Raw genomic sequence first — 16879 nt, 5'->3', positions numbered from 1 at the left:
ATCTACATCTCTGGAGCAGACATTACCTCCCTGCTGGCCAGAGTTCCAGATTGTTTAGCAGCCGTAGCCTCCTTCCTCCCCTCCCGCTTTCTCAAACTCAACATGGAGAAAACAGAGTTTATCATCTTCAGCCCATCCTGTATGGCCCCTCCACCTGACCCATCTATCAAAGTTAATGGAACCACAATTACCCCTGTCCCACAGGCCCAATGCCTTGGGGTAACCCTGGACTCTGACCTATCCTTCAAGCCACATATTCAAACCCTCAACACCTCCTGCTGCCTCCAACTCAAGAACATCCACCGAATCCGCTCCTTCCTCACCTTGGAAACTACCAAGATGCTCGTCCAGGCCCTCATAATCTCCCGCTTAGACTACTGCAACACCCTTCTCCATGGACTCCCAGCTAACACCCTCGCCCCCCTCCAGTCCACCTTAAACTGCGCTGCTCGCTTAATTCACCTCTCCCCCCAATCTTCATCAGCTGCTCCCCTCTGCCAGTCCCTCCACTGGTTACCTATAGCCCAGCGAATTGAGTTCAAGCTACTAACGCTAACATACAAAACCATCCACAACCTGTCCCCTCCATATATCTCTGGCCTCATCTCCCGCTACCTGCCCACACGTAACCTCAGATCCTCCAATGACCTCCTACTCCGCTCTGCTCTCATCCGCTCCTCACACAACCGTCTCCAAGATTTCTCTCGTGCATCCCCCATACTCTGGAACTCCTTACCACGACACATAAGACTGACCCCCACAATCACAGGCTTCAAGATGGCCCTGAAGACTCCCCTATTCAGGAAGGCCTACACCCCCCAATAACACTATCCCCGCACCGCCATCTGTACAGTCTCCCCCTCTCCTTCTGTCTCTATCCCCCTTCCCTCATAGATTGTAAGCCCTCGCGGGCAGGGCCCTCTACCCCACTGTGCCAGTCGATCACTGTTAGTATTATATCTGCCTGTATATTCTGTGTATTGTATGTAACCCCCAAATGTAAAGCACCATGGCATTAATGGTGCTATATAAATAATAATAATAATAATAATAATAATTTCCCCATAGATTCTCTGCTTGCTGTGAGATTATAGACAACTTCTACTTTTTCCTTTCACTGATTTTGAAATTAAGTATCCCATATTGTTATCCTGCTCTGCAGATTATTTTATATATGTAGTTCAGTTCTGGCCACCAGTGTATAAACTATTTTATCCCCCTGGATAGTTCTCTAACTGATCTGCTGCTCATAATGTTCTGCAGCAGCTGCAGTGTGTGTTAGGATGTTCTGCAGCAGCTGCGGTGTGTGATAGCATGTTCTGCAGCAGCTGCGGTGTGTGCTACAATGTTCTGCAGCAGCTGTGGTGTGTGTTAGCATGTTCTGCAGCGGCTGCGCTGTGCATTAGGATGTTCTGCAGCAGCAGCTGTGGTGTGTGTGTGTTGGGATGTTCTGCAGCAGCTAGGACAGATAACCAGATATTACACAATGCAGCCACTCATTTCGGGGCCCTATAGGTGCTGCGGTTCCCCAGTATAATCACCACACTGTAATATCAGACTGATGTGTAATACAGAAGTTGTTTACAGACTTGTCAGTGGAAAATGTTTGTGCACATCTCCCCACAAGTCAGGTGTGTCCTCTGGGTACATGCGGGTGCCCTCTGGGTACATGCGAGTGCCCTCTGGGTACATGCGGGTGCCCTCTGGGTACATGCGAGTGCCCTCTGGGTACATACGGGTGCCCTCTGGGTACATGCGGGTGCCCTCTGGGTACATGCGAGTGCCCTCTGGGTACATGCGGGTGCCCTCTGGGTACATGCGGGTGCCATCTGGGTACATGTGGGTGCCCTCTGGGTACATGCGGGTGCCATCTGGGTACATGCGGGTGCCCTCTGGGTACATGCGGGTGCCCTCTGGGTACATGCGGGTGCCCTCTGGGTACATGCGGGTGTCCTCTTTATTTGGGATTTCACTTGGACAGCCCACACGACCTTCCTACATGAACTGTTGACTCTCTGCCCTTTTACACAGCGGTACTAAAGAGTAACATGGAGGCATCCCCCCCCCGTTATCAGTCTCAGACAGGCCCGGGGTGTTTGCCTAATCTCTGTATAAGTCTGTATTTTGTCCACCCCTATAACACACAGATAGTGACTAAGTCTCAGGTTATGGCGCAGGGCTGAGCACCGTTCTCTCAGTTCCCTGTCACTCACATTTGTGGTTTCCTCTATGTTTCAAAGGGTTTCCACGTGACTTACATGAAATGATCTATAGTCTTCATTCCAAGAAGAAGCGTCTGCGCTGATAAAGCATGGAGCCCTCGTGAGAGCCACACTCTGCCTTACCTGCTGCCCTGCCTGGAGACCTTACAAGTTGGGGGGCCATTCCTGCTCCCCTTGCGGTGCCAGCATTTACTTTCTCTTGGACGCTTTAGTAGACTTTTTTGCAGGCTTCTATAAGATTGATCTATATCTGGATAATTCCATATCTGCCAGGGTGCAGGGTTATAGGAAAGGCCAATGCACCATTAGTCTCTTATTGAGGACCCTGGTGTCATCTTGGTGTAGGTCTCTGGTCTTCTTGGAAGTCCTATCTCATGGGTCGTCTGTAGGTACCACCTCTGTCTCCTCCCATCCATGGTCTACTGGTCCATAAGTCATCTCGTGTATCCTCATTGACTTCTGAGCCTCGCAACCCAGACAGGATGTCACAGCTGTCACCGACTACCAGCAGTCCTTACCCTCGGAGCGCACACAACACATCCGGATCCGAGGCCGATGTGCTATCTCAGGTATCTCCTTCTGATCTTATATCACTTCCATAGTATCTGACTCCTATAGTATATAACTCCTATATTATCTGATATCACTGTCATATTATATTACTACTACTGTATATTAAGTAATAGAACTGGTATATTAGACCATCAATATGGTAGAGTTATATGTTTGGTATTTATGTGACTATTTTATCAGCATTTTATATCGCTACTATACTAAATTCTGACTTATTAGATTGTATTATATATAAATATGGCATACTGTCTTATTGGTATTACTACTAGAATTTACATGTATTATAATATTGGTGCAGTATACTACCGTTTATTGGTATATTATATAGCTGCTATATTAAATTATATTGTTGTGTATTAATATTGCTTATATATACAATTTTATTATTTATATTATTGGTATTCTAAATCACTATTATTTCCATATTATATTCTTGGTATATTATATTCCAATTATACTATTGGCATATTTTACGATTGGTCTTTTATATTACTGGTGTATTGTATTATGATATATATTATTTGTGATACATAATCAGAATATCTTATATTGTATTATCTATCTATCTATCTATCTATCTATCTATCTATCTATCTATCTATCTCCTATCTATCTATCTATCTATCTATCTATCTCCTATCTATCTATCTATCTATCTATCTCCTATCTATCTATCTCCTATCTATCTATCTATCTATCTATCTATCTATCTATCTATCTCCTATCTATCTATCTATCATCTATCTATCTATCTATCTATCTATCTCCTATCTATCTATCTATCTATCTATCTATCTATCTATCTCCTATCTATCTATCTATCTATCTATCTATCTATCTCCTATCTATCTATCTATCTATCTATCTATCTATCTATCTATCTATCTCCTATCTATCTATCTATCTATCTATCTATCTATCTCCTATCTATCTATCTATCTATCTATCTATCTATCTCCTATCTATCTATCTATCTATCTATCTATCTATCTCCTATCTATCTATCTATCTATCTATCTATCTCCTATCTATCTATCTATCTATCTATCTATCTCCTATCTATCTATCTATCTATCTATCTATCTATCTATCTCCTATCTATCTATCTATCTATCTATCTATCTATCATCTATCTATCTATCTATCTATCTATCTATCTATCTATCTCCTATCTATCTATCTATCTATCTATCTATCTATCTATCTATCTCCTATCTATCTATCTATCTATCTATCTATCTATCTATCTATCTCCTATCTATCTATCTATCATCTATCTATCTATCTATCTATCTATCTATCTCCTATCTATCTATCTATCTATCTATCTATCTATCTATCTATCTCCTATCTATCTATCTATCTATCTATCTATCTATCTATCTATCTCCTATCTATCTATCTATCTATCTATCTATCTATCTATCTATCTCCTATCTATCTATCTATCTATCTATCTATCTATCTATCTCCTATCTATCTATCTATCTATCTATCTATCTCCTATCTATCTATCTATCTATCTATCTATCTATCTATCTATCTCCTATCTATCTATCTATCTATCTATCTATCTCCTATCTATCTATCTATCTATCTATCTATCTCCTATCTATCTATCTATCTATCTATCTATCTATCTCCTATCTATCTATCTATCTATCTATCTATCTATCTATCTCCTATCTATCTATCTATCTATCTATCTATCTATCTCCTATCTATCTATCTATCTATCTATCTCCTATCTATCTATCTATCTATCTATCTATCTATCTCCTATCTATCTATCTATCTATCTATCTATCTCCTATCTATCTATCTATCTATCTATCTATCTCCTATCTATCTATCTATCTATCTATCTATCTATCTATCTCCTATCTATCTATCTATCTATCTATCTATCTCCTATCTATCTATCTATCTATCTATCTATCTCCTATCTATCTATCTATCTATCTATCTATCTATCTATCTATCTCCTATCTATCTATCTATCTATCTATCTATCTCCTATCTATCTATCTCCTATCTATCTATCTATCTATCTATCTATCTATCTATCTCCTATCTATCTATCTATCTATCTATCTATCTATCTATCTATCTCCTATCTATCTATCTATCTATCTATCTATCTATCTCCTATCTATCTATGTATCTATCTATCTATCATCTATCTATCTATCTATCTATCTATCACCTATCTATCTATCTATCTATCTATCTCCTATCTTTCTATCTATCTATCTATCTATCTATCTATCTATCTATCTCCTATCTATCTATCTATCTATCTATCTATCTATCTATCTATCTATCTCCTATCTATCTATCTATCTATCTATCTATCTATCTATCTCCTATCTATCTATCTATCTATCTATCTATCTATCTATCTATCTCCTATCTATCTATCTATCTATCTATCTATCTATCTATCTATCTATCTCCTATCTATCTATCTATCATCTATCTATCTATCTATCTATCTATCTCCTATCTATCTATCTATCTATCTATCTATCTATCTCCTATCTATCTATCTATCTATCTATCTATCTATCTATCTATCTCCTATCTATCTATCTATCTATCTATCTATCTATCTATCTCCTATCTATCTATCTATCTATCTATCTATCTATCTATCTCCTATCTATCTATCTATCTATCTATCTATCTCCTATCTATCTATCTATCTATCTATCTATCTATCTATCTCCTATCTATCTATCTATCTATCTATCTATCTATCTATCTATCTCCTATCTATCTATCTATCTATCTATCTATCTATCTATCTCCTATCTATCTATCTATCTATCTATCTATCTCCTATCTATCTATCTATCTATCTATCTATCTATCTCCTATCTATCTATCTATCTATCTATCTCCTATCTATCTATCTATCTATCTATCTATCTATCTCCTATCTATCTATCTATCTATCTATCTCCTATCTATCTATCTATCTATCTATCTATCTATCATCTATCTATCTATCTATCTATCTCCTATCTATCTATCTATCTATCTATCTATCTATCTATCTCCTATCTATCTATCTATCTATCTATCTATCTATCTATCTATCTCCTATCTATCTATCTATCTATCTATCTATCTATCTATCTATCTCCTATCTATCTATCTATCTATCTATCTATCTATCTATCTATCTCCTATCTATCTATCTATCTATCTATCTATCTATCTATCTATCTCCTATCTATCTATCTATCTATCTATCTATCTATCTATCTATCTATCTCCTATCTATCTATCTATCTATCTATCTCCTATCTATCTATCTATCTATCTATCTATCTATCTATCTATCTCCTATCTATCTATCTATCTATCTATCTATCTATCTATCTATCTATCTCCTATCTATCTATCTATCTATCTATCTATCTATCTATCTCCTATCTATCTATCTCCTATCTATCTATCTATCTATCTATCTATCTCCTATCTATCTATCTATCTATCTATCTATCTATCTATCTATCTATCTATCACCTTATATTTATATTTACCTTCAATTAAAAAATTCTATAGAACCCTACATTATAATATTACACTGTACAGTCACAATAACAATAGATCAGATTCATATTCCTAGTTATAAACCCTCCGGTGCACAAGAATATTCTACTAGAGATGTAGGTGCTTTCGCCTACCCCATAAGTGTTTCGGCCCCTGGGTCCCTCATTGTGAATGCCATGATTTTACTATATTTCCTTGCTAAATACCATTCTCTACCCCGTGGATATGACAGAATTTTCCCTTTGACCTGGAGTATTTACATGACCCTATATTATGGAGATCGTATTCTGGGGGAATATAGTATTATACCTGAAGTCATTAGGTATGAATGGATGAGTCAACCTAGAAGACCATAACATAAGACGAGTGCATGTAACAGAGGATTAGTAGTAATAAAGACCTCGCACCGCCACTTGTGACCACCAGGTGGTGTTTAGCCCCACTTTTTAGTTTGTTTCCTTTGGAGTTTAGTCTAGGACAGGATTCAGATGTACCAAACGTATTCCTAGTCTTTAATGGGGATTCGTGGTTTAGAAATTCTGTGTACAAATGGTGTATTAGAGAATGTAGAGTCAGTGGAAGGGGCTTCTGTGACTTGCTAATGAGATAGATCATGGATAGATTACAAATGGTGGTTGTTGTGGTAGATGGTCTAAGTTGTATACTCTAACTCTGGTGTCTGATTTGGGGTCAAAGGTTTGGCTTACTGAAGACTCTACCCTCAGGATAGGTCATCCACAAAAATTAACCCCTTTAAGTTTCTTTAGTGACCTCCTCGAGTAGTACATTCTTATAGCAGTTGTGTCACCACAGCAATGTGCACCATTTTGCTGTATCCCCAATAGAACTGGTGCCCAATGGATAGTGTGTGCCCATGTTAGTTCACATGATTTTGAAGTCCAGTTTTGAGCACCTATTTCCATATTCTCAATATGGGGGTGAGGGTGTCCTCTGTTCCAGAGTCTCATGTCTTGGAGGAGAGGCGTTATAAAGAGTGTTTCTCTCTGGAGGACCTTGTCCTGTCCTATATTGCACAGACAATCCCCCGAATGGAATGGAAACGGTGTAGTGCTTTATATCACCCTGTGGTGGTGCAGCTGGTAGATTTAGAGGACCTTTCACTAATTCCAACTCTTTGCACCGTACAATAGACGCCGCTCCACTGATTCCAGCTCAGTTGGATTTTTTTCTCTAGCCCCCACCATTCCTGAGCAATCATTGCTCTTAATTTCAGCCCCTGATATGCAAATCAGTCCCTCTACTGTCAAGTGGGCTGTCCTGAGCTGGAATAGATAGAGGGGGACCACCATCATAGTATATTGTATAGTGAAACAAACAGCAACGATTGCTCAGGAATGGGGAGGGCTAGAGGAAAAATTCCAACTGGGTCAGAATTAGTAGAGTGTCCTCTATTGGTGAAAGGTTCTCTTAACCCATGCAGCCTGGTATCCCTATATCTGATGGCTAGGATGGGGACACGTCGTGATCATGTCCTTGCCAAATAGGGATTGTCCAAAGCAAACAAGCCCTTTAAACGATCATTCTCTCCTAGAAACAGCACCACTCCTTTCTCCAGTTTGTATCTGGTATTGCAGTTCTCTACCAAGTTATTGGTGACAAGCTGCATTACCAGGAAAAGACCCTTTTATGCAAATGTCAAACATAAAATTTCAGGAGAATTCTAGATGAGAATCGTTTTCGGAGAATTCTTCAGAAGCGATTGACCGCTACTTCTCACTTCTAACTGTCTTATCTCTTCCTTGAATCCACCATTTTCCATACGTGCACTTACTTCTATGAATGGTCTCAGTTTCAAAGATTACATCAGTCTAGCAGGTGTTGGGACAGTCCCACCTGCACCACAAACTGCTTTCATTTAGCTCGGGCCTCCTGAGGTTGCTGCCTCCGGCTCGCACAGATCTGCCGCTTTGTCTTGGTTTCCTTAGAAGAAGGAACGTGTTCTCTGCAATCAGATAGCGCGGCTTCAAGAGAAGTTAATAAAATGTTTAAAAAAAAAATAAAAAAATTGTGAAACCCAAAGGGACTGTCCAGCCTGCAACAGCATTTTTTTGTACTTGTTCGTTTCTTAGTTATCTATATAGCGATCACTGCACCATTTTGCTGATGTGGTGATCCATCTCCTGCATAGACCTCGCTGGAGGAGAAGCCATCAGTAGAGCGGGTCGCCTCAAACTTTTTTGACTCTGGTCTTGCTGTTCAATCTGTTGTGATGTTGGGGCCTCACCAGCAAAGAAATACCAAACAAGTGATGGACTGGGGTGCCTATGGCCTACAAGACTACTGGGCCCAGGCTCTAATTCAATAATGGTCCTGCAGAAAATGCAAAAATTTCCAGGGTACTATGGTCAATTTCCTGGGAGCTGTTGGAATATCACTGCTCGTGCAGGTGGTGATGGGATTTCTCATGGGCCAATCTGGCACAGGGGCCCACTGGGAACATCACCTGCTCCCCTGCCGTCCACCACTGTGGATACCTACACATACACTAACCATTTTACTACCCTGGACAAGCATCAGAGGTGCTTGCATTAATCCTTCACTTCTCTAGACTACCAGGGATGCTAACGTTTACCACTTCACCACCCTAGACCACCAAGGATGCTGACTGTATCCCCTTTACCCTTTTAGACCATCAGCGGTGCTAACATTAACCAGTTCACTGCCCTAGACCACCAGGGATGCTGACACTATCCCCTTAACCCTCAGTTGCTTACATTGATAACTTAAGTTCCCTAAACCACCAGGGATGTTAAGATTAATTGGTTCGCTGCCCTAGACCACCAGGAAATCTGGCATGATCTCCTTAAGCATTTTACACCATTGGGGGTACTTACATTAACCAGACCTTTATCCTCTTACAATTTTTAGATCACCAGAGATGTTGCCATTAACTACTTCACTTCCCTAGGACACCAGGGATGCCAACATGAACCAGGTCACTGCTCTAGACCACCAGGGATGCTACTGATCCATTAATATTACTGTTACACATGCTGATACCAGAGAGATATAGCTTACACTTGGCCGCACAGACCTAGAAACTAACTACTAGTGATTAGTCACTTTCTGACTAATTCTAGGTGAGAAACCCTCGTCTTGGATATTTGCATGCTGCATGAGATTTCATGATTCATCCCAAGTCACAAAAAGATGGCGTCCTTTAAAAAACGTCTAAACATGGGGCATGAAAAGCAGCACATCTGTACTGCTGACCATACAACTTCAAGGTCTTTTTTTGGAAAGAGTAAGACCCTTTACCATTAGGCATGTCACTTGTTACCCTCATTGACCCATGATGGGCTATGTTTGGGAGGCACCCACACCCGATTTGATACGGCAGTGGCATAACTAAGAACGGTGGGGCCTCAAGGCGAACAACTGATATAATAGGGGGCCGCCCACTGACCCATAAAGTTAGAAGCAATTTGAAGGATTAAAATTTCCCTTACCCAAATGGATCCATCAGATAGACATGTGACCGGTCACTGCACAGAACACATTGCATTGTGCCTTGCACTACTCCATCCGAGCCTTGGCATCGTGCTCGGAGGTATGAGGCCTGCATGCCGCTGTCCGGCCCATGTCTTGGTGGACAGTTTCTGTGCTGATGTTAATGCCAGAAGTTTGTATTCTGCAGTTAGCCAGTAGTGTTGGTGACTGCACTCTGCTTCTCAGCACACAGTGGCGCCCCCTTCTGTCATTTTGTGTGGTCTCCTGTTCTTTACACTTTCGATGCCACATACAGGTCATGATGGAATATCTAAGGAGAAGAAACGTCAAGCGAGTGACTTATTGCAGTGATCCTGGAATTACGTAAACGAGTGGTGTCGGGAGTGCCTTCATTTAGGATAGCCCCAATTTTTAGAAATCTTACACTTATAATGACACTGACATTATTGCTGTTTTTTGCTGAGTACGAGACCTGACAGAGGTTTCTGTTCCTTGAAAAAATATTTCAGAAGCTAAAAAATAATCATGTCCAAAAAAGGACAGAATTCCACCATAGTTGTGTCACCCTTTGACCTTAAAGGACTTGCACATGTATCTGGTTTGGCAATTTTGGGACTGAATAGGGATGAGCCCCTTCACCCCCATTTTGGGGACAACTGATTTTGCTACTTTTGGATCTTATCCCATAGACTGTTACAATGGGGGATGCAATAAAGTTTAGTATGATGTCCGCCAACACTCAGGTGCCCCAGACCACCAAGTCACTGCCGACCTAATACATCTCCAACCTTTTCCCATCAACAAAAAATGGACAATTCCATGAAAGGGGAATATATGGAGGTATAACATAAAATCTTCCTTTCTTTCAGGGTTCAGATGTATCTGACAGAAAAGTACGAAGAAGGGAAAAGAACAGAGTGGCCGCCCAGAGAAGCCGCAAAAAACAGACCCAGAAAGCCGACAAGCTACACGAGGTAAAGCTGGTTATATCTGAGCCGTCATCTTATAGGTGAAGTAGAGACTTTGTCGGACAAGTCCTGAAGAAGGGGCTTGGCCAAAACATTGTGTGTCCACTAGGGATGGGCAAAACCAAACGTATTCAATTAATCTCAGCAAACTAAAATGGCCGCTGCTTTATACTCTGAGAAGACCCCAGAGTGGGCTAGGTAGAGGACCAGGGGAGGTGAAGAGAGAAAATTCACTCACCTTCCATTACCTCTGGTGCTCTCTTGGCCTCCTGGGCATTAAGATGTTGCATTACTTTTTTTTGGAGGAGACTCCACTTTGACATAACTTTGGCTGTGTATGCTTTTGAGATAGAAATTAGATAGGTTCCTAGGAGCCCTGACAGTGTAATACACTATGTTTCATAGATAGGTTCCTAAGAGCCCTGACAGTGTTATACACTATGTATTATAGATAGGTTCCTAGGAGCCCTGACAGTGTTATACACTATGTTTTATAGATAGGTTCCTAGGAGCCCTGACAGTGTTATACACTATGTTTTATAGATAGGTTCCTAGGAGCCCTGACATTGTTCTACACTATGTTTTATAGATAGGTTCCTAGGAGTCCTGACAGTGTCATAAACTATGTTTTATAGATAGGTTCCTAGGAGCCCTGACAGTGTTATACACTATGTATTATAGATAGGTTCCTAGGAGCCCTGACAGTGTTATACACTGTTTTATAGATAGGTTCCTAGGAGCCCTGACAGTGTCATACACTATGTATTATAGATAGGTTCCTAGGAGTCCTGACAGTGTTATACACTATGTATTATAGATAGGTTCCTAGGAGCCCTGACATTGTTCTACACTATGTTTTATAGATAGGTTCCTAGGAGTCCTGACAGTGTCATACACTATGTTTTATAGATCGGTTCCTAGGAGCCCTGACAGTGTCATACACTATGTTTTATAGATAGGTTCCTAGGAGCCCTGACAGTGTTATACACTATGTTTTATAGATAGGTTCCTAGGAGCCCTGACAGTGTCATACACTATGTTTTATAGATAGGTTCCTAGGAGCCCTGACAGTGTCATACACTATGTTTTATAGATAGGTTCCTAGGAGCCCTGACAGTGTTCTACACTATGTATTATAGATAGGTTCCTAGGAGCCCTGACAGTGTCATACACTATGTATTATAGATAGGTTCCTAGGAGCCCTGACATTGTTCTACACTATGTTTTATAGATAGGTTCCTAGGAGTCCTGACAGTGTCATACACTATGTTTTATAGATCGGTTCCTAGGAGCCCTGACAGTGTCATACACTATGTATTATAGATAGGTTCCTAGGAGTCCTGACAGTGTCATACACTATGTTTTATAGATAGGTTCCTAGGAGCCCTGACAGTGTTATACACTATGTATTATAGATAGGTTCCTAGGAGTCCTGACAGTGTTATACACTATGTATTATAGATAGGTTCCTAGGAGCCCTGACATTGTTCTACACTATGTTTTATAGATAGGTTCCTAGGAGTCCTGACAGTGTCATACACTATGTTTTATAGATAGGTTCCTAGGAGCCCTGACAGTGTCATACACTATGTTTTATAGATAGGTTCCTAGGAGCCCTGACAGTGTTATACACTATGTTTTATAGATAGGTTCCTAGGAGCCCTGACAGTGTCATACACTATGTTTTATAGATAGGTTCCTAGGAGCCCTGACATTGTTCTACACTATGTTTTATAGATAGGTTCCTAGGAGCCCTGACAGTGTTATACACTATGTTTTATAGATAGGTTCCTAGGAGCCCTGACAGTGTCATACACTATGTTTTATAGATAGGTTCCTAGGAGCCCTGACAGTGTTCTACACTATGTATTATAGATAGGTTCCTAGGAGCCCTGACAGTGTCATACACTATGTATTATAGATAGGTTCCTAGGAGCCCTGAAAGTGTCATACACTATGTTTTATAGATAGGTTCCTAGGAGCCCTGACAGTGTTATACACTATGTATTATAGATAGGTTCCTAGGAGCCCTGAAAGTGTTATACACTATGTTTTATAGATAGGTTCCTAAGAGCCCTGACAGTGTCATACACTATGTTTTATAGATAGGTTCCTAGGAGCCCTGACAGTGTCATACACTATGTTTTATAGATAGGTTCCTAGGAGCCCTGACATTGTTCTACACTATGTTTTATAGATAGGTTCCTAGGAGCCCTGACAGTGTTCTACACTATGTATTATAGATAGATTCCTAGGAGCCCTGAAAGTGTTATACACTATGTTTTATAGATAGGTTCCTAGGAGTCCCTGACAGTGCTCTACACTATGTTATATAGATAGGTTCCTAAGAGCCCTTAAAGTGTTATACACTATGTTTAAAGGTATGGTTTGTACCAAACTTATTCAACCCATAACAAATCTGAGACCTGAGCAAACCAAAACCTAAACAAAATGCAAATCTCTTCCCTTAATGGGATGTAGCTTCACCTACTGGGGGCGTGGCCTTTCCCAAAATGTTCCTGCCCTCCTTACAATGGTGTCAAGGTAACTTGACTGTAGGATCAGTCTACAGAGTTTCTATTTTGTCACTATGGAGCTCTATAGATCTGCATACTTACGGTAAATACTGAAGTGCATTATAAATCCTTGTGAAGGTGAGAAATGTGAGAAAATACAAAGAAGGAATTTTCAAGTCTGAGGTGCAAATAAGTGTCACAGTAGAATCTGGTAGATGCTGATACACATCTAGAAGACTTATAAAAGGGAAGTGAGCCACCACATCTGCTCAATCGCACTTAAGCTTATCACCACTTGGGGGCGCTTATAGTGTGCACTGTTTATTATTCGTGACCGGTTCCCCTTAAATGATCAGGGTCTGCACCCCATATTTCTTGCACTCAGTAGTTCCCACCATATTATATTACTTCTGCTCTTCTGTATCCGCATGTATTGTTGTACCCTGCAAGAATAGAATATTTCGGCCAGTTTACCGGACCTGGTTACACCCACGCTCTACTTCTCCAAAACAACGTGTGTAAATATGAAGTAGCATGTGGGAAGTGAATACGAAAGTAAAAGAGAAATCTGATAAAAAGTGAGATCTGTGCCAAGTAGCATTGACTCATATTCTGCAGAGAAACTCCCGGGTTCTTCTGTATTTTACTATAGCTGGCCAGTCAACAGGGAAGGACTGGTGGGGATCGCCTCGGTAGCTGCCCGCTCCTCAGCATGTATTAACCACTAGTAGGGCACCTTGTTTAGGCTGGGGACCCCACGTTGCAATATCGTCGCGATCAGGGGAAATGACACAACAATGACCGTAGGGTTTTACAGTATCTGCAAAGTGAATAGAATTCTGGTTAATCCCATCCACACATTGCAAAAAAATATCCACAGTGGAAATGTTCTGATTTCAAAAACACAGCAGTTTTTGAAATCGCAACATGTCAATTATACCTGCGCAAACACCGTCATTTTCCATATGTGTAATAGGGACAGAAAGCATACTTACATACAGTATACTGTCCATATGATAGTATCTGAGATTGTATGCAGCAGTAGTACTGTCTGTATGATCATCTTGCATCATATACAGGTACAGTATACTGTCTACATGATAGTATATGAGATTGTATGCAGCAGTAGTACAGTCTGTATGATCATCTTGGGTCCTATAGAGGTACAGTATACTGTCCATATGATAGTATCTGAGATTATATGCAGCAGTACTGTTTGTATGATCATCTTGGGTCATATAGAGGTACAGTATACTGTCCATATAATAGTATCTGATATTGTATGCAGTAATACAGTCTGTATGATCATCTTGCATCATATAGAGGTACAGTATACTGTCCATATGATAGTATCTGATATTGTATGCAGTAGTACAGTCTGTATGATCATCTTGGGTCATATAGAGGTACAGTATACTGTCTACATGATAGTATCTGAGATTGTATGCAGTAATACAGTCTGTATGATCATCTTGGGTGATATAGAGGTACAGTATACTGTCTACATGATAGTATCTGAGATTGTATGCAGTAGTACTGTCTGTATGATCATCTTGGGTCCTATAGAGGTACAGTATACTGTCTACATGATAGTATCTGAGATTGTATGCAGTAGTATTGTCTGTATGATCAACTTAGGTCATATAGAGGTACAGTACACTGTCCATGTGATAGTATCTGATATTGTACGCAGTAGTATTGTCTGTATGAACATCTTGGGTCATATAGAGGTACAGTATACTGTCTACATGATAGTATCTGAGATTGTATGCAGTAGTACTGTCTGTATGATCATCTTGGGTCCTATAGAGGTACAGTATACTGTCCATATGATAGTATCTGAGATTATATGAAATTGTACTGCTTATATGATGGTATCCCAGGTCATTTTATACCTACATACAGTATACTGTCTATAGAAGATGTATATAATATATAATTTTTTTGTGTGTCACAGGAATACGAATGTCTAGAGCAAGAAAACTCTTCCCTGAAGAAGGAGATCGGGAAACTTTCCGATGAACTCAAACACTTAAGCCAGATACTGAAGGACCATGAACAGATCTGTCCGTTCCTCCACTGCCCTGTGAACTTTGTGACCGTGCCTAGAATGACTGACGCTGTCGCCGGCTGCTTACCCCGATGACTTCCCATCCATGACCCGGACTATTCCATCCTTCACTGGAGATATTTCTTTAACACGGTTTCTCTTATGGATTGACCTTTGGGATTAGAAATGTTTTGTGAAGTTTTCAGGACTTGTGAAGACATCAGGACTTGGCGACACGAGGAGGACACAGTATATGATGACCACTGCCTTAACTTATGACTGTTATCTTCTAGAAGTGAATGTAAAGAATACTCAATTCATGGAATTGAAGAGAATCTCCAACTTTTTACCTAATGCTGTTCCCGGGGGTCCAAATTCTGGGCTAATGAACTTCTTAATATATATTTATTATGGTTGGCGTTCTGTTTTTATGATACAGAGCTGCAAAGGCCCTACATACAGATATGACACTTTGTTTACCTGAAGCCACCACTAGGTGGAGCTAAAGGGCTTATTGAATACTGTCTTGAAAACTCATAAGCTCCCTCTAGTGGTGGATAAAAGTAGTCTGAATTTTATCACTTAGTTATTCCCGCGACATTGAGTTGTTCCCCTATCCGCTTGATTGGTGGGAGTCTGACTGCCAGGACCCCCACTGATCACCAGGGGGGTGTTATATTTTAGTGAGTATTTATTGAATAAGTCTCTAAGTTTTTATTACGCACCTTGAAGCTACTTTAACAAGGAATGTAATATATATAAATATTTTAATTGTTATAAAAGCTAGCCAAAGAGAACCACCGAAAGTCGGGGGATTGAACAAACTATAGTAATAAGTGAAATTTTACAGTCAAGGACCTCAAAGATCTAGAAATGGTTGCACTGCAGGACTAGTTGTGGTCTATAAATTGGGAGATTTTTGGAATTGGGATATTTATAATGTATTTGAATATATTGTATAGTTTAGTGTGTGAAGGGCAACTACAAGATTGAAGACAATGTGACTTATTCTGCACTGACCGTTGGTGTGCTGTCACTTTTTTATGGTGCCGAACAGAATGGGTCTCTTGGGTCTGGTTGTGCCATAGTCCTGTGCTAGGAGATCAGTGTGTGTGTGTGTGTACAAAAATACTGCATATATCCACTTACTAGTATCTACAGTTTGCTGAATAGATATACGTATCAGGGTCTCAGGTATAACAGGTGCTATGGGGCCCTGCAGCTAAGGGCATCCATCAGAGGTGACAGGTAATGTTTACTGTAGATGGGTTAAAGACCTTTCACTACCTCCACCAGCTCAGAAGTATTTGCATCTTTTAATAGACCCCGGTCCATTGATTCCAGCAATGTTGAATTTTTTTCTCTAGCCCTCTCCGTTCCTGAGCTATCTGCAGTTAGTTTTGGTGCCTGATCTGCTAACTAGACTCTGTAATGTAAAGTGGGTGGTGTCAGGCAGGAAAAGGAGCGTGACTTCCTGTCCACCTCTGATTGCCACTCTCAGATCTGAATCACACTCCC

At 40.3% G+C, this 16879-nt stretch overlaps 1 protein-coding gene across 1 annotated transcript; it reads left to right on the top strand.

Annotated features, from left to right (window-relative positions):
• Nucleotides 1–2592: 2592 nt before the first annotated feature.
• On the top strand, nt 2593–15457 carry BATF3 (basic leucine zipper ATF-like transcription factor 3). The gene is made up of 3 exons (XM_075267176.1): nt 2593–2791; nt 10697–10801; nt 15269–15457. The coding sequence occupies exons 1-3, from the start codon at nt 2705–2707 to the stop codon at nt 15455–15457; spliced, it is 381 nt and encodes a 126-aa protein (XP_075123277.1). The 5' UTR covers nt 2593–2704.
• The last annotated feature ends 1422 nt before the right edge of the window (nt 15458–16879 follow it).

Source organism: Leptodactylus fuscus, chromosome 3, assembly GCF_031893055.1.
Source record: "Leptodactylus fuscus isolate aLepFus1 chromosome 3, aLepFus1.hap2, whole genome shotgun sequence".
Lineage (NCBI taxonomy): Eukaryota > Metazoa > Chordata > Amphibia > Anura > Leptodactylidae > Leptodactylus > Leptodactylus fuscus.
This window is presented reverse-complemented; position numbering and strand designations above follow the sequence as displayed.

What these genes read in the sequence shown, in the direction of transcription:
- BATF3 (XM_075267176.1), top strand. Translation starts at nt 2,705, where the DNA reads ATGTCACAGCTGTCACCGACTACCAGCAGTCCTTACCCTCGGAGCGCA. An exon ending in AGGCCGATGTGCTATCTCAG is followed by an intron (nt 2,792 to 10,696) that starts GTATCTCCTTCT and finishes CCTTTCTTTCAG; the next exon opens with GGTTCAGATGTATCTGACAG. An exon ending in AAGCCGACAAGCTACACGAG is followed by an intron (nt 10,802 to 15,268) that starts GTAAAGCTGGTT and finishes TGTGTGTCACAG; the next exon opens with GAATACGAATGTCTAGAGCA.